The following is a 24,121-nucleotide window of genomic DNA, read 5'->3' as shown; positions in this document are numbered from 1 at the left end:
ATTGGGAATGACTTCTCTCAAACCAAGATCATAAGCAAGATGGCTTCTCAGAGTAAATCAAATATTTGTTAGGTTTAATTAATTGATGATTCTATCATCCTTACGAATTTGCAGAAGGACTTATATAGGTCAATTTAATTTCTGCTCAGTTGTGTTTTTTGTCTGTGGACCTATAACTCATATCTCAAATTCTTAAGAGATGTCTTGTTTTGGAAATATGAATTCTATAGGTTATAAAACTTAAGTCTTAAAATGTAGCCTTATTGTCGTCGTCTTCTCTTTTTTTTTTTTTGTGGTTTTAAGTGCCAGCTGTTTATAAGCTGGGTTTGGAAACTCCAGCTGCCCCAAACCTACATCCAAACCTACAGACCTTGAGGCCTGTGGAAGTTGTAGTCTCCCCTGCTAGTAGGAGAAATCACCAGTTGTGTGGAAAGCTGAGCTGGAGAACAGCTCCTCCCACTGGATGAGGAGGTTGGTGGGCACTCAGTCCCAAATAGCACATTACCTGTGCAACCCTAAGTGAATCCCCAGGGATGGTTCAGACAATCTTTGTTCAGACTGATTAAATTTTTTAAGAACAGTTTTATTGAAATATAATTCATGTACAATAAAATTCACACTTTTGAAGTATACAGTTCAGTGGTTTTTAGTATTCGCAGTTATGCAGCTATCACCACTATCTAATTTTAGAATATGTTCATCACCCGAAAAAAAACCCGTACCATTAACAGTCACTCCCCACTTTGCCTCAACCCCCAGCCCATAGGAAACCACTAATCTACTTCTCATCTCTATAAATCTGCCTACTCTGGACTTTTCACATTAATGGAATTATGCTGTATGTCCTCCATTCTTTATTATTTCTCTATGGAATAATAAAGGGAAAACTTACTCATGATCTATCTAAAAAATCAATCATCTCTAATGTTTCAGACTTATTACAATATTTTTCCTCTACTCTTTTCTTTACCTGGACATCATAAATACTTTCATATACTTATCTTAGGTCAAACTGAATGGAATGATATATTGCAGATTTGTAAGCTTGTTGACAACAGAATTTGACTTCCAAGGACAATGAAAGCAAAATGCCTGCCTGAACTTCAACTGACTTTGAAGGCGGTATGGCTACAATATGTTTAACTACTCACATGGTTTTTACATTATTTTGTGAGAACAGAATAAGGTAAACTGTGCTTCTAGTACAAGTTAACTATGTTTTAGAAATACCTTTTTTTTTCCATTATTAAACCTTCTTTTAAACAGTCTATTCACATTTGCACTCGTGAACCAGTGATTTTTGGCAGTCTGTTAACCATGTAATATTTTTATACTTGCTTACCTAAATATAACGATCTAATGATACACTTTTATTTTTGTTGCTCTTGTGAATTTTTTAAAAATGGGTGTTATTAAAATATTTGTAATAGAAAGTCTAATAAACCACTTTATAAGTTAACCTTTAAAAATGAGCTTTAGAGTTGATAAATCAGATAGCAATTCTTTAGAGAAAAACTTCAAGATATAAAGAGTGAGTAACTGAGATATTTTACAATAGAATTTATAATGATAAAGTATTTTATTTTACTTTTCTTCATACTTCTACATTGTAGAATTCTTAATAGATATTTGGGAAACAATTTTCAGTGTCGCCATGTTTTACTTTTGCATTATTTATGTGTGCTATACCTTTCCCCAATAAAATTGTACTTCAAGGGCTTTTTTTTTTAGATGTTCTATCTTGAAGGACGAGTTGAAGTATTTAGTGTAGCAGAGTAGTAAAGAGCGCGGATTCTGGAATCAGACTGTCTCCATTCAAATCTCAGTCCCACTGGTCACTAGTTGTCTAATCTACTACAAGTGACTTAATTTCACTGTGCTTTAATTTCCCCAGCTGAAGAGTGAGGATAATGTTGTTGTTAGGTGCCGTCGAGTCGACCCTATGTACAATAGATGAAACACTGCCTGGTCCTGTGCCATCCTCACAGTTGTTGCTATGTCTGAGCCCATTGTTGCAGATGCTGTGTCCATCCATCTCATCGAGGGTCTTCCTCTTTTTCACCGACCATCTACTGTACCAAGTATGATGTCCTTCTCTAGGGATGGGTCCCTTTTGATAACATACCCAAAGTACCTGAGATGAAGTCTCGCCATCCTCACTTCTAAGGAGCGTTCTGGCTGTACTTCTTCCAAGACAGATTTATTTGTTCTTCTTGAAGTCCATGGTATATTCAATATTCTTCACCAACACCATAATTCAAAGACATCAATTTTTCAGTCTTTCTTATTCATTGTCCAGTTTTCACATGCATATGAGGCAATTGAAAATACCATGGTTTCCGTCAGGTGCACCTTAGTCCTCAAAGTGACATCTTTGCTTTTCAACACTTGAAAAAGTTCTTTTGCAGCAGATTTGCTGAACGCAATACATCGTTTAATTTCTTGATTGTTGCTTCCATGGGAATTAATTGTGGATCCAAGTAAAAGGAAATCCTTGACAACTTCAATACTGTCTCCATTTATCATGATGTTGCTTATCGGTCCAGTTATGAGGACTTCTGTTTTCTTTGTGTTGAGGTGTAATCCATACTGAAGGCTGTAGTCTTTGATCTTTATCGGTAAATGCTTCAAGTCCTCTTCCCTTTCGGGAAAGCAAGGTTGTGTCATCTGCATATTGCAGGTTGTCAGTGAGTCTTCTTCCATTCCTGATGCCACGTTCTTCTTCATGTAGTCCAGCTTCTCAGATTATTTGCTCAGCATATAGATTGAATAAGTGGTGTAGGATACATCCTAACCCTGACGCACGCCTTTCCTGATTTTAAACCACACAGTATTCCCTTGTTCTATTCAAACAACTGCCTCTTGGTGTATGTACAGGTTCTTCATGAGCACAGTTAAGTGCTTTGGAATTCCCTTTCTTTGCAATGTTATCCATTATTTGTTATGATCCACACAGTTGAATACCTTTGTATAGTCAGTAAAACACAGGTAAACATCTTTCTGGTATTCTCTGTTTTCAGCCAAGATCCATCTGACATCAGCAGTGATATCCCTCATTCCACGTCCTCTTGTAAATCCAGCTTGAATTTCTGGCAGTTCCTTGTTGATGTACTGCTTCAACCGTTTCTGAATTATCTTCAGCAAAATTTTAATTGCACGTAGTATTAATGATAATGTTTGATAATTTCCACATTCTGTTGGACCACCTTTCTTTGGAATGGGCACAAATATGAATCTCTTCCAGTTGGTTGGCCAGGTAGCTGTCTTCCAGATTTCTCAGCATAGACGCTTCCAGCATTGCATCCATTTGTTGAAACATCTTGATTGTTATTCTGTCATTTCCTGGTGTCTTGTTTTTCACCAATGCCTTCAGTGCAGCTTGGACTTCTTCCTTCAATACTATCAGTTCTTGACCATATGCTACCTCCTGACATGGCTGAACATTGACCAATTCTTCTTAGTGTAGTGACTCTGTGTATTCCTTCCATCTTCTTTTGATGCTTCCTGAGTCGTTCGATATTTTGCCCATTCCCATTACAATCGAGTCGATTCTGACTCACAGTGACCCTGTAGAATCCTTCACGATTACAACTCGAAGCTTGAATTTTTTCTTCTGTTCTTTCAGCCTGAGAAGGGCCAAGTGTGTTCTTCCCTTTTGTTTTTTTAACTCCAGGTTTTGCATGTTTCATTATAATATTTTACTCTGTCTTTTTGAGCTACCCTTTGAAATTTTTTGTTCAGGTTTTTTTTTTCACTATTCACTGTAGCTGTTATACATACAGGAGCAAGTTTGGGAGTCTTCTGGCATCCATTTTGGTCTTTTCTTTCTTTCCTGTTTTTTTAGTGACCTTTGGCTTTCTTCATGTATGATGTCCTTGATGTCATCCCACAGCTTGTGTAGTCCTCAGTCATTAGTGTTCAGTGCGTCAAATCTATTCTTGAGATGGCCTCTAAATTTAGGTGGGATATACTCAAGATCATATTTTAGCTCTTGTGACTTGTTTTAATTTCCTTCAGCTTCAACTTGAACTTGCATATGAGCAATTGATGGTCCATTCCATAGTCGCCCCCTGCCCTTGTTCTGCCTGGTCATATTGAGCTCTCCATCATCTCTTTCCACAGATGTAGTCTATTTGATTGCTGTGTATTCCATCCAGTTAAGGTCCACGTGCATAGTCACCCTTTATGTTGTTGAAAATATGCATTTGCAATGAATAAGTTGTTGGTTGCAAAATTTTATCATACGATATCTGTCGTCGTTTCTTTCACCAAGGCCCTATTTTCCAACTACTGATCCTTCTTTTTTTTCCCCAACTTTTGCACTGCAATCACCAGTAATTATCAATGCATCTTGATTGCATGTTTGATCAATTTCAGATTGCAGAAGTTGGTAAAAAGTTTTAATTTCTTCATCTTTGGCCTTAATGGTTGGTGTGTAAATTTGAGTAATGGTTGTATCAATTGTTCTTCTTGTATGTGTGTGGATATTATCCTATCACTTACAGCGTTGTACTTCAGGATAGATCTTGAAATGTTCTTTTTGATGATGAATGCAATGCCATTTCTCTTTAACTTGTCGTTCCTGGAATAGTAGACCATATGTTTGGTCATATGAGGATAATATTAATACCTATTGAATAGATCTGTTGTGAAGATTAAATAAGGTAGTTTATATATAATAATGTATATTAAACTCTTAATATATGGTAAGTGCTTAATAACATTAGCCATTTTATTCTTTGTGGTCTGGGTATACAAATAGAATGAAATAGTGGAGACACTAATAAATTGGTCAGCCAGAAATCTTGATTATGTTCCCGCTCATTCAGTGATTTTTTTATATAGTAATGAACACGTTTCTGTCTTCTCCAACTTAGCTTTCTTTATATATTACGTGGCATGTAAAATAATTTTTATGAAATACAGAAATAAAGTACTTACCAAAATCTATAAAGTATTATGCAAAAATATACAATTTTGTATTACAGTTTGAGGATTAGGATATAAATATTATCTATTACTAAGTTGCTTTTCAGAAATCAATGAATTATTTATGTATTTTGGCTTTAAGAGCATTCTTCCTGTCTCTGTGTACCAGGGCTTTCCAGGTGACTTTGGAGACAGAGGCCCTGCTGGTCCTGATGGCAGTCCTGTGAGTATGGTGTGACGGTCTAATCTTACATAAATCTTACATCACTCACACTCCATAGCAACTACATTTACCATCCTCATTACCATGTTCTGTGAATAAGCACTACTTGACAGACAGTTTTGAACCACTGTGCAAACTCTGATTTGTGCTTTTTCAACATTGCAAATAAGCCAAAAACTCTGTCTTGAGAGACAATCATAAAATTCATCACTTTAACCACATTAAATGTGGTTATATAAATATTAGAACTATATGATGGCAATACTAACTTGTACGTTTTTGGGGCAAGAAGGAAGCCTTTCATGCACATGAAAGTACTAACCAGCCTCATGTAAAAATTGTGTGCTCATTGATTGCTTTTTTGGACTCAGACCTGTCACTGAGCTGTCTAATTTTTTAGTGTTTTATAACAAAGCCATCTATTTTGGGATTGGTTAGGTGTCACTGTTAAAATTAGGGGGAGAGTTACCATTCTAAAATTCGTTTAATTATATTATCAAATAATGTTGATTAATTGTTATTATTTAATACTAGGTAGAAGTATCTTCCTTTTTTTTCCCTCAAAGAACATCCAGTCACTATCCTCTCCTGTCCATGCCATACACACATTCTTTTTGTAAGATTTTAAGGTGAACAAGAATCAACCACAAAAGTCCTTTTAGACTATATTAGAAACAGTTCCTATTTTTAGACATATGTAAACCACTAGGATTTATGTTTACAATTAAGTATTTGAAGATAGTTTTATTTCTCTTTCCAAATTATAACTGTATTAGCTAACTCAGTGAATTTAAATGTAGTTTTATTTGTTATAAGGCATGGCAGTTAGAAGTAGAACAGATTTCCAAAGAAGTTGTTTACAGCTTTAATGACATTTCAAGTAGAATGTTTACCATCTTTTTCTTGCTTATGATTCTGGGGAGCTTCCCATTCCAAGCATAATAAAGTAAGTAATATTTAGTTTTCTCTTTAATACCATTCATGGACTTGAGTGCCTAGTGTGAGGCTGTGTTATTTAATTTTTTTGTCAGTTAAATATACATAAAGTCTGTCAGGGTTTGTGTATTGTTGTCTACAATATTTAAAACTTTCCTTTTGAAATATGTTCTTCATTTAAAATATGACACAGTGTTTCCTGAAGAGGTTTTTGGAGTGCAATATGAATTATCTTAAAGACTATTTATAATGAAAAGGAGTTGAAAAGACCCACCACAAATCAACTGGAAAAATTAATATTGATAATTAAAAATCTTACATTTATATAAATAATTTAACAATGTTGGTAATTTTTTACATTTATATAATGCTTTGTAAAAATTTCAAAACCTTTTATATACATATGCTATACTTTTTATTGTGATCTTTATGACAATGAAAAAAAATACTATTGTTCTAATTTATAAGTGAGGAAACTGAAATTTAGAGAATTTAAATGTACTTCTAAAGAGTTGACAGTACTTTCAACAGTGTGCAAATGTTCTAAACTTATATGCGGATCACCTGTCTTTTCATACAATATTTACAGGCTAGTTTCATCTATAATGTTGATTACTAATGGAACTTACTTCCTTTATTAGATACATAGGAGGCGTAGAGAAATTTATATCCTAGGCTAGATGGTAGACCTAGCATCCAAAAGCAGGGAGCCAAGGACTTTTGAGGAATATAAACTACCATCACAGATTTGCACTTCTCAGGAGGATGCATAAGAGTAGGGAAGTTTCAGAAGTTAGATGTAGTAGAAGGTAAAATTTGATATATTATTTCCTAGAGACTTTTGTCTTCCTCTTCAGAAAATATTCTTAGTAGATGGGACTCTCTAAAGCTGTTCCAGAGTCATATTTAATCAATTTTCCCATTTCTTTTACACAGGGATTTGTAGGTAGCATTGGCCCTCCAGGATTTCCTGGACTTAGAGTGAGTATCACTAAATATCATTATTGTTATAAAATATTTCATTGTATAATTTATATTTGATACCTATGTTAGAACTTTAGAAAGAGGAGAATTTTTAGTGTCATTGTTGGCTATCAACCTTGTTCAAATGTATTTTTCAACCAGATATGCAAATTAGACCAGTATTATGGGTTAAAAAATTAAATTTTTCAATCAGCTAAAACAAGAGTATATTTGTATAGATTTGTATGTATGTATATATTTATGCCTGTCTCATTAAAGGTTACTTTATCAAGGCCCAGCTTTCTCAAAAATATATGACATCAAATAGCCACCTCTTTCTTTGAAAGTCTTCCATACTGTCCAGTCTTGAGAGAGAGGGTTGTAAACAAAATCACATAGTAACTGTAAACTGGTTATGAAATCAAACTGAATAAATCCTTAGGGAAGCTATCCTGAACAAAGAAAGGAAACAGACTTCACCAGTGTTATTAAACATTTAATACCTAATTTATTATACTGAAAGTACAAGTGACTATATTATTTGTCCACATAATCAATTTTTAGACAGTGAATTCAACTCTAAGTTTCATTGGAGTTTCTGATGTAGGCAAAGCACAGCTTAGTAAAAGTAAGTCTGTGGAGGTCAAAACAATGTAGTCAAGATATGTAGCTTCCTGATGATCAAGGATACCAAAACAAAAACCCGCTGCCATTGAGTCGATTCCGAGTCATAGCGAACCAATGATCAAGGATAGATTTTAGAATTTCCATTGGAATGAACAGACTGCTACTTCTGATATATCTTCATAAATATATATTTCTCTCAACCAAGCTTATGGTTCATGACAGGAATATGAATTGCACATATTTTATATTTTATATAAATTTGGAGCCATATGCTTTAACATTCAGCTGAGCTAAAGGCAGGATTAACATTCTTTTATGAAATGTAATGAGAATAGAATCTTAATAGTAAACTACCTATATTCACACAAAAGTGGGACATGACTATGGCCAGAGGTAAACTTCTTAAAAATCAATTTAGAACTTGTTTTAACATGTAAAGGGTAATAAAGACTCTAGAGTTTTATAGCATAAATTACAGTCATATCTTTAGCCCGAATTTGAACACATGTCTTCTGACTCCAAATTCAGCATTCTTTCCCCTATCTTTAGCTGCCCCAAGGTACAAGATGACAACTTACTCAAAAAAATAAGGCAGGAGTTCAGTTATTTGAGCTGGGATAAAATTAAAGTCAGCATAACAAGTTTTAACTTGCCGTCTTGGGATGACAAAAGTATAGCATTTAGAGTCAGAGAACCTGAGTGGGTCCAAGACATTTACACTTTTCTCTTACATAATAGTAGTAGTAGTAGTAGCAGCTCACATTCATTTCGTCTTTTCTATGTGGTAGTCACAAATGTTATCTCATTTAATTCCCAGAACAACCCAAGACCACTTAGCTCATAAGGGCTTGAGCCCAGATTTGAAGCAAGGTGATCTAAATCCAGAGTCCAAAATTCTAATCACTGTGCTATACCACCTTTTAAAACTTCATCCAATCTTAAAATGTATATTTTCTGTGTTATAAGATTTATTTAGGCTTTTATGAGAAACTGTGTACAGGTGGTTTTCATTTACCCCAAAGGACCAGTATTTTCCTTAGAACCTAGAATAGGGTTAAACCTGTAGATAGTAGACAGTGACTTTATTAATGGTGAAAGAAAAGAAGCAGCGAAGGGAGTTGGACTCCAAAGATACTCTTTATAGACACTTCATTTAACTCATTAGCATTAAATTGGTTAACTCAAAAGTTTCTCTTGTTAATCTTAAACTTAAGACCAAAAATCTTAGCATGGCCCAAGGTAGCTAGCCTGGTTGGTTCTTATCTACATCTTGAGGACTCACACTTCGTGGACTCACAAAGCTGTTCTTTCTCAGATGCCATGCAACATCCATACTACAAGGTCTTTGCACACGTTTGTCTATCTGAAACACCTACCTTCATTTTTGCCTAATTAACTTTTATTCATCTTTTAGTTCCTGGACGTAGTGCAGTGCCTGATACATAATAGTTCTAGTAAAAATAAACTAAGTTTTCAATCCTTTCTCTCCATTTACCTCTTGAAAGATAAGAAGAGATTCTACAGAAAAAGAAGTGGCTAATGATACTAACAGTCATCTTTGTTGGCCTCATCTCTTCCACAGTGACATGTTGTTGTGTGTCATAAAATCGATTCCTACTCATGGCGACCCTATAGGATAGAGTAGAACTGCACCATATGGCTTCCAGTCTGTAGTCTTTACAGGAGGAGATCACCAGGTCTTTTCTCTTGTGGAGCTGCTGCTGAGTTTGAACCACCAACTTTTGAGTTAACAGCTTAGCACTCAACTATTGCGCCACCAGGGCTCCTTCACGTTGATATAGATGGTGCTTGTCATAGTACTTTCACATACATATCTGATTTGCTCCTGAACAAGTTGTAAAGAAGATAGAGCAATTATTATTACCTCTATTAATTTTTTTAGTCAAACCAGTATGAGTACCAACTATGTATCAAAGTAAACCAAACCAAACCCATTACCATGGAATTGATTCCAACTCGTGGCAACCCCATGTGTTACAGAACTGCTCCATAGGGTTTCTTGGCTGTAATCTTTATGGAAGCAGATTGCCAGGTCTTTCAAGGTTCCACAGTGCCGCCAAGTGGGCTCAAACTGACAACCTTTAAGTTACTAGACAAGTGCAAGCCATTTGGTATGTCAAAACACTGGGCTGAAAATAAGAACAAGTCAAGATTCCTGTTTTTGACAACTTTAAAATCTAATGGCATACCATAGAAGCATAAATAAGCAGTGTCATACAATATGATTACTGCTATACTGGATTAAATGTAAAACCACTGAGAAAGGAGCAATTTACGTTATCTCTGAGAGTCAGAGTAGGCTTCATAAAGGAGATGTTTTTTAAGTAGTATCTTGAAAATGGCTCTAAAGGTGGAATAATGCCATGCACAAACACACAGAAGAGAGGAAAATAGAATGTTTGGGAAATGGAAAGAGGTGTAGTGGGATTATAGTCTAGGAAGCATGAAGGGATGGGAGCAGAATGGAAGGAGATGAGTGGAATTGAAGGTAATCGAGAAAGATTATGAAGAACTTCTGTATTTCATAGTAAGCAGTTTGCTTGCCCAGAATTGAAGCCTCTGCCTTATCTCTCAGGTGCTCCCTTCCAGCAGGTATAGTTTCTGACAAGAGATAATACTGCTCTCTCTAAATTATTTTTTCCAAGCAGTTGATTGTTGTCGTTTGTTTTCTTAGTTATGCTAGTGATAGTGATTATTGCCTGTGAGTGCTGATGGGTATGGTTGAAAAGCCCAAGGCAGAACTCACAGTCCTTCTCGTAATATACTCATGAATTCTTATTAATTGGTTGATGGTTGCTGTTTTTATATAAAGAATCTATCCTTTCAGTCTATTTCTTGACTTACTTTGACTCAAAGTTCTCTATTACTTATAGCTGTGTGAGAGGCTCTTCTGCCTCTGGTGCTATATATCACAGACACCCTCAGCTAAGCTCCCATGCTTGAAAGCGTTTCTTCTGTTTGCTGCATCTTCTCATGCTTTAGGAGTGTAGTAGGTAGGGAATGCTGAAGGACTTTCAGGTAAACTTTATGAAACTGAAAACTGCTTTTGAGCTCATGGATCACTTTCAGAAGGCTGTAATTTTTCAGGAATAGAATTTGTCACACAACTTGTAGCATGCCACAAAATCCTTGGTGTTTCTTGGACATTTCTGTAGCCAAAAGATACACTTTTTACTTTTTAGCTCTCTATTTTACTAAGTCCTTTATAATGTATGTGTTTTTTGATATTTCCTAATACTATTTTGTGATTTTCTTTTAGAATCACTAAAAAGGAAATAGAACATTATGCATACAAAGTGCGTTCACCTAAAGATGCTAGGTTATGCACAGTGATATATTTACTGAAACAAAAGTTAAGAATATTATATTATCTAGGAGAAAAACAACATAACACAAAGAAATATTTTTTTGTTTTTATGTAACGTATCTTTTTCCATACTTGCATGGTTTATTCCCATAAAATTTTCAAACAGAGATGTCCGTTGTATTTTTTGAGCCTATCATAAGTTTTAAAACTATGAACTTTGAAGCATACTGAACTTTGGATAAACTAGCCACTGTAGTCATAAGAATAATTGTTTCCTATTGACAGAATTTGGAATTACAAGCAATGATGTATTAATATTGCGTATCTATTAAGTTGGAAAGTATTACCGTTTACCTCTCACAGTCCAATATATTTCAGGATTAAACATGTTGGAGATAATTTATCTTCGTTATATTTCACAGACTTTAGGACTCATCCAGAAGTGAAGATGTCATATTTTCCATTCTGAAATTTGTGTTGTGTAAATGCAGACTATTAGAAATACTCTGTTATGTTGGGAGATAGAGTTCTAAAAATCACAGTTTTAAATGTATTTTTAAAGTTTATTACTTTCTTCAGTATTCATTCCATACTCATTTATTTCAAAAAGATGATGTGTCAGTTATATTAGCTCTTAGAAATTTTAAAAAATGAATAAAACATGCTCTGATCTCACAGAATATACAGACTAGGAAGTTAGAAAGAAAAGTACAGTGCAGTGTAGTAGAACGGTATCCCAGTAGTGGGAACTCCTTTCAAAGACTTGGAGCAGGTAAAGAGTGAGAGCATGTATGATCTGAGGGAGGGAGACATGAAGGGGGATGGGGAAAATGGAAGGGGTTGAGACTGGATAGGTTGGTGGAAGTCTGGAAGTAAGGACTTGGGATGCTATCCTAAGAAATTTGGATTCTAAGTAATAGGGGTTGGAGAACCATCAAATGTCATTAAAAGCAACATTTTCAGCATTTGTCAAAAATACAACTTTTAGAATTCCTTAACATTTTGAAATCATAAAAGGGAGGATTGACCCAACATGGTCTCAGAGGATGAAGAAGGTAACACATTAAAGGAGTTATTTTAAGTCTTATGCTTTCAGGAGACCATAGTTATAGTTCTGTTTTGAGAAATCTTGCTTTGGAGCAATAAACTGAGATACTTGAAGTTAGACACTATGTCTTTTTTTTTTAATCCCTCAATACTACTACAGTGTCTGGTATATATTATAGTCAATAAATGTTGAATGATGAGAGAATGAGAAAAGTCCAGAGTAGAGCCTTTATTTTTCACTACTCGGTTTATCTTTAAAATTATGGTAAATATTCTCACTCTGCAAATTTCAGATCATGAAATCAAATTATTAGAACACCTAGCACATAATAACTGCTCAGTAAATATTTGCTGAATAAAATAATGAAATGGAAGTCTAAGGCAATCAAATGAGATATTTATTAAATACTTCCTGGGTATGGGACACAGAAATATATACCCTATCTTTAAGATACTATCTAGTTGGAGAAATATTGCAAATTGAGTGTCATGGATAGTAGTATAGGGGTACAAAGGAGGGAAGGATCCTTGTGGACTAGACCAATGTGAGAAGGCTTCAGGAAATAAGATGAACTTGGCTAAAGCTTGAAAGATTGGTGTGATGTATGAATGTGGAGAGGAAAAGAAGTGTTGAAGAACAAGGCATGTGTGGGGAGCTGAGTGAGATGGTCACTTCTCGGTTGATCAATTAATTAAGTTTACCACATTGTCTTTTCTAATCCTACTGGATGCTTAATTTGCCTTTCTTACTGTTTTTCAGGGCAGTGTTGGCTCTGTGGGACCAGTTGGACCTTCTGGAATTCCTGGCCCAATGGTATGGTTCTATTTTCATAATGAATATTTCCCTTTAATTTCTTTGTGATGTCACAAAATATCACTTTTTTTTTTTTTTAGGGTCTCTCAGGGAATAAGGGACTACCTGGAATCAAAGGTGATAAGGTGATTTAAATGTTTACGTTATCATAGAGATAATTTATCGCATTTTTTCCTTAAGTCAACACAACTTATAAAATATTTTGTTTTTATTTACTGGAACTAATGTATATTATCAATTATATATTTTTTCTCAGAAGTAGGAAAAATAGATACATTATTTTTTTAATAATATTTGTTTTCTTATATAATATTGCCATGTTTGCAGTATGTAAGTGTCTTTGTATGAAATTGTGTTCTCTAGGGTGAACAAGGCATTGCAGGAGAGCCAGGAGAAACAGGGTATCCTGGAGACAAGGTAACTTTTATACCATTAATTTTATGTAAATACGCAAAAGCCAGTGAGAATGTGTGAACTCTTTCAAAAGAAAAAAGTTCTCATTATTTTAACCATGTATCTTGTTAGGATATGCTATCAATATGGTTTTACATGTCTTGTTTAAAACAGTTTTCTCAATTCTTTAGAACACTTCCATGAAATTTTTTAGTAGTTTGTAAATAAAGGCATTGCTGCCTTTTGTGATATAATAGCTGTTCTCTTCCTGGCCTATTCTGTTCTTTTAGGGAGCTGTCGGTTTGCCCGGACCTCCGGGGATGAGAGGAAAGGCAGGACCTTCAGTAGGTTTGAACTTTCTACTCTCTTTCTGATTAACTGAGTGCATGTCTTAGCATGAGTCTTGATAGTTGTTGGTGTTAATGGGATATAAGAAATAGGATATAAGCCTACCAATCTTATATTTCCTGTTCTCAGTTTTAGAATGTAGTTTATCCCTCACGTATTCCATTCATATTCCATTGACTGTTGAACCTCACCCACCCATCTCCCTCATCCCAGGCCAAAGCGAAGTTTCTGGGAACCCCAAAGATCTAGATTGTATTATTTTCTTGGGTTATTTACTATAAGCAGCATTTAAATTAAATAATATGTTTTATGCCAAAAGACATGAAGCACCTTAAATAATATTTTAATTTTTTCCAAATATCTTTTTCATTAAGGAAAGATTCTGAGGAAAAGAACATGTCACATTCTCTTTATTGATAACCATTGGGCATCAATTAATTGAAAATGACACCCTTATCATAGTTAATATAAAATCCAACAAACTGTAAAACTAAAATTATTGAATAAATAATTTAAATAAATGATTAAGATATGAGTCATAAAAATGTGTTTGCATATTAAAATTATTATAGCTAACTTTTACTGAGTGCTTGCAAAGAGCCAGGCACTATTTTAAGGACTGTACATTTAATTTAATCCTCAGAACAATGCTATGAAGTTGATACTATCATTATTCCTGTTTTATAGATTAAGACACAGAGAGTTAAGTAATTTGCCGAAGGTTCCACAGTTAGTTACTAGGAAACCCAGGTTATTAGGTGTGTTAGAATCTTCATCACTGTGACATTCTGTTTTAGGATTTAAATATTGATTACAACTCTAGGAAGGTGAAGATAATTGTTGGTAGGAAAAATGAGATACAGAGTCATAGTTTATTAAATTTACATTAAAGTGTAACATAATGCTGCCACGTTTTCTGGAGCAATAAATTGTGTCCCCTCTAACTCCACCCTCACATCTCAGGATTGTTTATATTTGCATTTCAGGAAGCAGCATTAAGTTATAGAACTTTATGTATCCCATTCTTTCTGACTTCTAACCGTGACAACTATTTATATACATCTCTCAGGAATTATTTAATTCAAAGACAATTTTTTTCATCTATTTGTTTGATTAGGAGCCCTGGTGGCACAGTGGTTAATTGCTCAGCTGCTAACCAAAGGGTCAGCGGTTCAAACCTACAAACTGCTCTGCCAGAAAGAGATGTGGCAGTCTACTTCTGTAAAGATTATGGCCGAGGAAACCCTATGGGGCAGTTCTACTCTGTCTTATAGGGTCTCTATGAGTCAGAATCAACAGCAACAGGTTTAATTTGTTTGACAGCTGGTTGGTGGTGACCTTTACTTTTACTAGTTTTTCACCATGGAATAACGTCAGTTAACCCAGTCATCCTTGCACCTAGACTTAAGCCCTGGAGTTGAATCTCAAAAAACTCCAAAGTGCATAAAAAAGAGGCATGAGAAATAGCTAATACACAGCTTCCATTTATCAAGGATAATTCTAACCCATATAACAAGGACTTCCGATTTATTTTTTATACTTATCTTCTAAACCTTTGACAATAATAAGAGGAAATGATATAACATTATCTAAGACCAATACTAACAAAAAAATGATATCAATGTGATTCTCTTATGCTTTAGAATTAATTTCTTTAGAAAACTAGTGTCAAATATCATGCTTACATAAAGGAAACATTTTTAATGTCCCTTATTCTTTGATTCAGTAGATTTTAATAGTATGTTTATAGGGAGGAAAATCACTGGCCTGAGAGACAGAGACTTGGATTCTAGTCCCAGCTGTGATGCTGACCTGCTGTATAACCTTAGGCATTTAACTACTATGCTATCCAGTTTCTCATGTCTAAAATCAGACTATATCATAGTTAAGGTTCCTTGTAGCTCTGCGAGTCTATGATTTTTTTAGTAATTCTTTTAGTAATGTTAATAGGGATTATCTTGGTAGGGAGATTGTCAGTTTTTTGTTTGTTTTACTAAACCTTTGAGAAACGTGTACCCTGACATTCAAAAGAAACTTGCAATTGAAGTTTTTCAAAATTAAGAATTATTCTGAAGAATGAACAATTATTCTACAATGTATGTTTCTAAATATTCAGTTATTAATCAATTTTTCTGAAAACAAAGGTGTAGGATATGCTGTTTTTTCCCCACTGGTTGTAAGTTTAGCTGCTTGCTTGGATTTTGTCACTAGAGGGCCCCAATGAGAACCCCATCTCTATCTCTGAGAAAGGTACTTTTCATTTTAAGAATTTAAGTCTCCCTTAGATACTGAATCTGAGAGATCACAGTTTTCTCAGCTTGTTTGGAGGAGGGAGAATTTAAGTGAGCCTTTGCATAATATTCCATTACCTTTCTCTATATGAGTGTATTATGTCCAGATTCCCAAGCTCTGTATGAGAAAGGATTCAGTGCATATGGAAGACTGTGATTATGTCCTTTGAAAGTGGGTAATCCCATGCATATCTTGCAATGTTATATGATCTGAGGCCTATTTAAATCAAATTTAGGCTTGTATGGAAATTTATAATGACAGAAAGAATAAATTCAAACAAGGACTCATCAGAATACTGGCCTTCCCTGTTACTTTCTTCTCTTGAAAGCATTGCTGCCCTCTCTACTTTCAGGCTTTATACCCACTTCTCTCTCTTCTCACCTTTCTTTCCAGCCCTGGTTTCAAATCCTTAATATGAATGCCAGAAACTGACTTCAGAGATATTGAAAAAAATCTTCAAAACTTTAGTTAAAGGAACAAAACAGTCAGTGGAATTCTAGGTATCAACCAGGAGAGGAAAGTGGATGGGGAGGGAAGGATTAAAATAACATAATTTATTTAACATAATTTGGCACTGTGCTAAGCACTTTACATATATTGTCTTATTTGATCCACTCAATGACTGTGAGAATGTTAGTACTGTAGTTATTATTCCTATTTTATTGATGAGAAAATGGAGCCTTAGAGAGATTAGACAACACGAATTTAAATCCAGGTGAATCTTAATTACTGCATCAGGCCACTTATGGTGTTCAAAGGGGAGAGGAATTTTCATTTACTGTCCCAGGACTCTGGTTATTTATAAAAAATAGTTCCTCATCTAGAGCCTTCTTCCTTGTTGAGTCAAGCTTTGGTATCTTATTTCTGGGGGAAAAAAAAACATACACACTCACACACCTATAATTTTTTCCTTGATTTGCATACTTAACTCACTCTAACACTTAGAAGTAAATGTATATTACATTCTTAAATATTTTATTTGCAGCAGTTTTCCATAATGATGATGTTTACAAGTTATTTTAAGTCCATCTGATAAGTCATTACAACTTCAATATAATATATTGAGCACTATTTGCTTGCCATATGCGTGCTTCTCTTTCAAATTGTATTTCTTGAGTTAATGTTTATACTTTGATTTTTCCTCCGATTTTAGGGCCAAACAGGTGACCCAGGACCCCAGGGGCCATCTGGCCCTCCAGGACCAGAGGTAAAATGTGGGTGGAAAGATAATAAATTTGACACAAAAATTGTGCAGGTTAAACTGGATTGCTAAAACATGTTTTTACACAGTAGGATTAATGAACATTCTCTTTTACATTTATATCTGTGTAAATAATTTGGCCTAACATTTTTCTGTTATGTCAGAAGGTATGTAACAGTGATCCCAAAGAAATAGAAAGGAGTATTAGCTACATTTTAGAACTGATTAGATAGCAACTGATTTATTTGTTCTCTCCAACTATTAATCACACATACTCAGGGCTTGAGATCAACTCTTAGGACATAAACTCTGCAGAATTTTTAATGCAAAATAGTTTCAATTCTTGTTACATTGTATATCATATCCTAGAATAAATACGATCATGTCTGTAGCATATATATAAAATTTGTGTATTTTTTAAAAATTTGACTTTGGCTTAATGCTTGATTTAGAGCACGTTTCTTTTCTGGAAGTCTGAATGGAACATACGCTTCTGAGATGAAACATTTGGGTTCTTTTTGAATCATAATATAATAGATACACCATATGGTGAGAAAGCTTCTGAAGCTCACTTTAGTTCAGGAATAAAAGCTGACATATATATGTGTGTGTGTGTGTGTGTGTGTATATATATGTTATATAAATATACATACACATCTAATTTAGAATCATAGATGCAGCAAGAAAGCCAAAAAATGAATTTGGCTTCAGAATACCTCCATAAATCAGAGCAGTAAAGTTCCCATAGTATCAGCGTGGTAGGCAGAGTTTCTAGGAATTGTACTGTACTCATAACTTCTTCCTTTCTTTAAAAACCATAAAACCTACTTCTTACTCCACAGCTGTCTTTCAGGATTAGCTGATTTCTTTAGCAAATGCCCATTCTCATTTATTGCCTAATTTACAAACACATTAGAAATTGATAGCTTAAAAATCTACAAAGCAACATTATAGCTAGTTTTATTCATAGGGAGGTATAACGCACCAACGTACTGATGTCATCATTCTGAAAGGAGAAGAATTCTTTTGAGTAATTAAAACTTCAGGTTAATATAAGTTTATCTCTTTAAATGTAACTATATTCTTTGATTTTAATCATTCTTAATGAAAACCTCCCTTGAATGAATGGTATTTACCTGCCTTCTCATACTGTGGATACAGAGCCTAATTAACTTTTATTGTTTTTAAAGGTTATTATTATGAACATGAATTGTTCTACCATAACTGCAGTTATAGATGGTACAGGTGGTATATGCCTTAGAAAGGGCTGTGTTACCTCCTTGCTTTCGGTATGGTTTTGCATAATTTTCTTTCCTTTCATGAAAACCAGGTTAAAAGATACATGGGCCTTGTTTTGGCTTATTACTTAGTCTTCCAAAGATGTTTCCCTTTTCTCTGAGATTTTATGATATACCATGACCATTCAAAACATTGTCTCTGATTTCTGCACTACGAATAGAAGGTCCTGTGCCACTACCTTGTCAGACTGTGCCCATCCTTCCTCTTCACTTGTATTACGTTTTTCATGGGGTTAAAGATGTATCCTGTACTCTCTCAAAGACTGGTGCAGGGTTGTTTTGGGAAATGAGACCCAATCCAATGTTTATAACTTGTTCTTACTCATAAGAATATAGTACTTAGGCAACATATGGAGGTAACTTATCCAAATCCTTCTCAACTTTATACTTTTAATAGAACCGCAGGTCCAGGAAGAATTTAAAATAGTATGTTTAATAGTATATCAGGCCTGGAAAGTTTCTACTAAAATACCATTCAGTGTTTTGAATGGTGATGGCGAAGTAGATAAATTTTCTCAGGTTCTTCTGTGTTGTGCTAAATTTAGACTTTATCCTGTCAGCAATGATCAAAGATTTTTAAGCAAGAGAATGGAATTATCAGACTTGTGTTTTAGATATATATCTGGTAACAGGAGGAAAGGTAAATGAGAAGAAGGAAGGGTGACGAGAAGACCAATTAAAGGCCACTTCGGAAGATAATGCGGTAGACCAGGGTATTAACGATGAGGGCCTAAACCAAGGCAAAGCCTGTGACAATAGAGAGGAAAAGAGGACTTCAAGAGAAAAGATGACTTCAAGAGACACTTAGGAAGTATAATTTACAGCACTTGAACCATTTTGTTCAGTTCATGAGAAAGAGGAGTAAAAGATAATTTTACAATTTCTTGCTCGAACAGTTAGGTAGAATGTGGATCACCATTCTAAAAATAGAGAATAAAGGAGGAGGAGGACAACAGGACGGATGGAGAGAATGCTTTGGTTTTCAATTTGTTAAGGCTAGAGTACCTGTATGATATACAGGTAACTAGTCTAATAAGTGTATAGAAAATATAAGCCTGAAGCTCAGAAGAGTAAACTAGAGATACATATTTGTGTGGTCGTCCACATAGAGGTAGTAGATGAAGCAACTGTATTAGATGAAATTATTTAGGCAGAACATATGAAACAAGGTTTGAAAGTACACCTGGAACTCACCCTCAGAAAGCTACATTCTCTGCCCACAGTGCAATTAAGTCTTAAATCAGCAATAAAAGAGCAGTAAAATAAGCTGTAGTAACTGAAAAACACACTCCAAAGTAGCTCATGGTCTGCAGAGAAAAAAAAAAAATCACAGTGGAAGTTAGAAAATATTTAGAATGAATGAGAACAAATCACAATGAAAACTTGAGTGTTGCAGCTAAAGCAACACTTAGAGAGATTCACAGACAAATTTCATTTCTTTAAAAAGAGGGAGATAGCAAATAGGTGAATTCGGCAGAGCATAAATGCAGGGATTAATTTCAAAAGTAGAAAGAAATTGATAAGGGTCAAATAAGATGTGTTCTATTTTCTCTATAAATAGGACACTGAATCCCAAGAGTAAGAGGAATGCATGCATGCAGGTGGAGGGAGCTTGAGGAGCTTCGTGACAAGCAAACAAGGAAGTGACTGAGGACTCATAAAAGAATTTCTGAGTTATTTGAAGGACCCATCTGAGATTTAAAAAGCTTGTACTCAAAATATAGCCCCAAAGTGCTGTACATTTTATTGGAACTGGATTGCAAATTTGAGTCTGAACTTCAAACTGGCCAAAATTAAAATGATCAATTACATGATTCAGCTCTCTCTTGGATAAAAACATATTAACTGTTGAAAAGAAGGACAGAAATTCATGGTATTAAGGCCTGTGTGATTAGGGGCTTAATAGTGAGATCTGTTTACATGCTTCTGTGAAAATTTTGCTAATTATTGGATGATAAAGGGTTTGAATTAGTATCTGAAAAGTACCATACTTCGGAGGCCCTGTCTTCTGAATGGGAACTGAAGAGTTAGCCTGGACACCTCGAGCAAATTATTTAAACTCACTGGACCTTTCCTCATCTGTAAAATGGAAATAATAATAGTGTCAACCTCATAAAGTTGTTGTGAGGATTAAATGTAAACATGCAAAGCACTTTAGTGTCTAGCTAATAGAAAGCACTCAATATGCATTAGCTACTACCACTGTCATCACAAGCAGGAGTGTCTAGACCCAAGGCAGGAAAAGCTTGACTGGTTCAAGATCAGAAAGAATGGCAGTATAATGGAGTTAGCAGAGTGGATAAAGAGGAAAGTGGTTACAGTAAGGTTGTAAAAGTAGATAGGGGTACATCAGGTAGGCCCTTCTAGAGAGTAATAAGCTTGGATTTTGTTCTAAGTGCAATGGGAAGCCGCAAGAAGTTTTAAGCAGGGCAGTGGCATGGTCTGATATGATTTATGTTTGAAAAGGTCACTCTGGCTGCGTGTGGCGATGAGACAGTGTGGAGCAAGAGTGTGAAAACAGGGAGATAATTTATGGAAATTAGTTATTAAGGCACAACTTCATAGTATGTTGGTCTAGGGTCATGGAAGTAGAGAAAGAGCAGAGATGAAACTGACAGGATGTAGTGATGGATTGAATGTGAGGAGTAAATGAAAGAGGAATTAAGTCTACATCCCAGATTTGGGACTTAAGCAACTGGTTAAAAATATTGGTGCTATTCATGGAGATAGGGGGAAACTGGATGAGGAGCTTGCTTAGGTGAACAGTAATTTTAGTTTTTGAATAATAAAACCATAAGAGCATGGAAGACAGTGATTTTCAACCTTGACTGGGCATCACAATCACCTGTAAAGTTTTTTAAAAAAAAAATACAGATGCTCAGGTCCAATTCCAAAAATGCTAAATCAGAATTGCGTGGGGAGGGGCCTTAGTAAGTATAGCTTTAAAAAGCTCCACAAGTGATTAACACAATGATAAAAAACACATTTTATCTTTCTGTTTTGCATGGAAGCAGGATCTTTATCCAATGAAATGGAAGTGTTTTCAAGGTAGTAAGATAGAAGATAAAGAAAATAGATCAGAACATTCTCACCCTCTCCCCCTAAAAATTATTGTCTGATTCCGTGGTGTAGAAACCTTGGGAAATTATTACCATTCAATGCAGTGCAGTATGGCAGGCAGATAATGATCTATCGATGCTTTTTTAAAGTAATAAAAGGCCACTAGTATGATTTATTATGGAATTTCTCCAGTTAACATTTAACTTGTACACGAGGTAGAGCAGAGGAAGAGGAGAGCTGGATTACCTTTGAGTGCAGGGTGAATGTGACCCCAAAACAGGAATTTTATAGCACCAAAAAGAGCATGTGGAAAAGCTTGAGATGAAAGCAGAAGACGGGCAAGCAACTAAGAAAAATGTCTAACACAAAAAAAATAGTTAATCTGATTTAGGTCAGTGAGCTATTTATATATTTTGCTAACTTTTTGTAGTCGTAAAAATATTTTTCAATTATATTTGTTAGCCATTATTATGTTTCTACAAGGTTAAGGTTAGGGATTAAGCCTCCTGAGTAGCTGCCACTGTGTGGAAAAATAATACATACTTTTTTAAGACCATACAAGGAAATTCAAATTAAAAGAGCACCTACGTTAAGCAAACACTAATTTTTTTCTTTATTACTGTGCTTTAGATCTTGTAAGGTTTATAGAACAAATTAGTTTCTCATTAAACAATTAATATACTTACCATTTTGTGATATTGGTTGCAAACCCCAGGATGTGTCAACACTCTCCCCTTCTCGACCTTGGATTCCCCATTACCAGCTTTCCTGTCCCCTCCGGCTTTCTCATCCTTGCCTCTGGGCTGGTGTGTCCATTAAGTCTCATTTTGTTTTATAGCCTGTCTAATCTTTGGCTTAAGGGTGAACCTCAGGATTGGCTTCATTACTGAGTTAAAAGGGTGTCCGGCGGCCATACTCCTGGGGTTTCTCCAGTCTCTGTCAAATCAGTAAGTCTGGTCTTTTTGTTTGTGTGTGTGTGAGTTAGAATTTTGTTCTACATTTTTCTCTAGCTCTGTCTGGGACCCTCTATTGTGATCCCTGTCAGAGCAGTCAGTGGTGGTAGCTGGGCACCATCTAGTTGTGCTGGACTTAGTCTGGTGGAGGCTATGGTAGTTGTGGTCCATTAGTCCTTTGGACTAATCTTTCCATTGTGTCTTTGGTTTTCTTAATTCTCCCTTGCTCCAGGTAGGGTGGGACCAGTGGAGTATTTTAGATGAATGCTCACAAACTTTTAAGACCCCAGACACTACTCACCAAAGTAGGATGTAGAACATTTTCTTTATAAACTATGTTATGCCAACTGAGCTAGATGTCCTCTGAGACCATGGTCACAGACCTCAGCCCAGTAAATTGGCCCCTCAGGGAGTTTGGATGTGTCTATGAAGCTTCTATGACCTTGCCTTGGTCAAGTCATGCCAACTTTCCCAGAATTGTGTAGCGTCTTACCCTTCACCAAAGTTACCACTTATCTATTGTCTAGTTAGTGTTTTTCCCTCCCACACCTCCCCTCCCTTGTAACCATCAAAGATTGTTTCTTTCTGTGTGTAAACCTTTACATGAGTTTTTATAATAGTGATCTTACACAGTATTTATCCTTTTGTGATTGACTCATTTCACTCAACATAATACCCTCCAGATTGATCCATGTTGTAAGATGTTTCACAGATTCATCATTGTTCATTATCATTGCATATTGTTCCCTTATGTCTCTGTACCATAGTTTGTTTATCCATTCATCTGTTGATGGGTACTTAGGCTGTTTCCATCCTTTTACTATTGTGAATAATGCTTCAGTGAACATGGGTATGCATATGTCTATTTGTGTGATGGCTCTTATTTCCCTAGGATATATTCCTAGGAATGGGATACCTGGATACTATGGTATTTCCCTTTCTAGCCTTTTAAGGAAGCACCATATTGGTTTTCAAAATGTTTGTACCATTTTGCATTCCTACCAGCAGTGCATAAGAGTTCCTAATTCCCCGCAGCCTCTCTAACGTTTGTTACTTTGTTCTTATTCCTGCCAGTAGTGTCGGGCTGAGATGATATGTCATTGTAGTTTTTCTTTTTTTTTTTAATTGTACTTCAGGTGAAAGCTTACAGAACAAATAGTTTCTCATGAAACAGTAGTACTGTTGTTTTATGACATTGGTTAACAACCCCACACCATATCAACCCTCTAACTTCTCAACCTTTTTTTTTTGGCGAAAATACACATAACCAAAGATACACCATTTCAAAAATTTCTACATGCACAGTTCAGTGACATTGACTACACTCTTCCAATTGTGCTGTTATTCTCACTTAAGATGAAGGCTTACAGAAAAAAATAGTTTCTCATTTAACAGTTACTACGCATGTTGCCCTATGACAATGGTTAACAACCTCACAACGCATCAACACATTATCCTTATTCAACCTTGGGTTCCCTATCACCAGCTTCCTTGTCCCCTTCTGCCTTCTGGCCCTTATCACTGGACTCTGTACCTCGTTAGTCTCATTTGGTTTTACGGGGCTGTCCACTCCCAGGCTGAACAGTGAACCTCCGAGATAACTTCACCACTGAGCTAAAAGGGTGTCTGGGGTCCATACTCTCGGGGTTTCTCCAGTCTCCTTTAGGCCAGTAAATCTGGTCTTTTTTTTGTGTGTGAGTTAGAATTAT

The 24,121-nt window shown here is 35.4% G+C and overlaps 1 protein-coding gene across 2 annotated transcripts in view; it reads left to right on the top strand.

The window, feature by feature from the left end:
* The window catches only part of COL24A1 (collagen type XXIV alpha 1 chain), a 421,541-nt gene that overhangs the window by 118,973 nt on the left and 278,447 nt on the right, over window positions 1–24,121 (top strand). For both annotated transcript variants that reach the window (XM_023731663.1, XM_004369122.2), the window contains exons 13-19: window positions 5,099–5,152; window positions 7,025–7,069; window positions 12,814–12,867; window positions 12,948–12,992; window positions 13,231–13,284; window positions 13,551–13,604; window positions 17,054–17,107. In XM_023731663.1, coding sequence (XP_023587431.1) covers window positions 5,099–5,152; window positions 7,025–7,069; window positions 12,814–12,867; window positions 12,948–12,992; window positions 13,231–13,284; window positions 13,551–13,604; window positions 17,054–17,107 — 360 coding nt within the window. The remainder of the gene's footprint in view (window positions 1–5,098; window positions 5,153–7,024; window positions 7,070–12,813; window positions 12,868–12,947; window positions 12,993–13,230; window positions 13,285–13,550; window positions 13,605–17,053; window positions 17,108–24,121) is intronic.

This window comes from Trichechus manatus, unplaced genomic scaffold, assembly GCF_000243295.1.
Source record: "Trichechus manatus latirostris isolate Lorelei unplaced genomic scaffold, TriManLat1.0 scaffold00003, whole genome shotgun sequence".
In the NCBI taxonomy this organism is placed as follows: Eukaryota; Metazoa; Chordata; class Mammalia; order Sirenia; family Trichechidae; genus Trichechus; species Trichechus manatus.
Note: the sequence above shows the minus strand (reverse complement) of the source record. Positions and strands in the feature narration are given on the sequence as shown.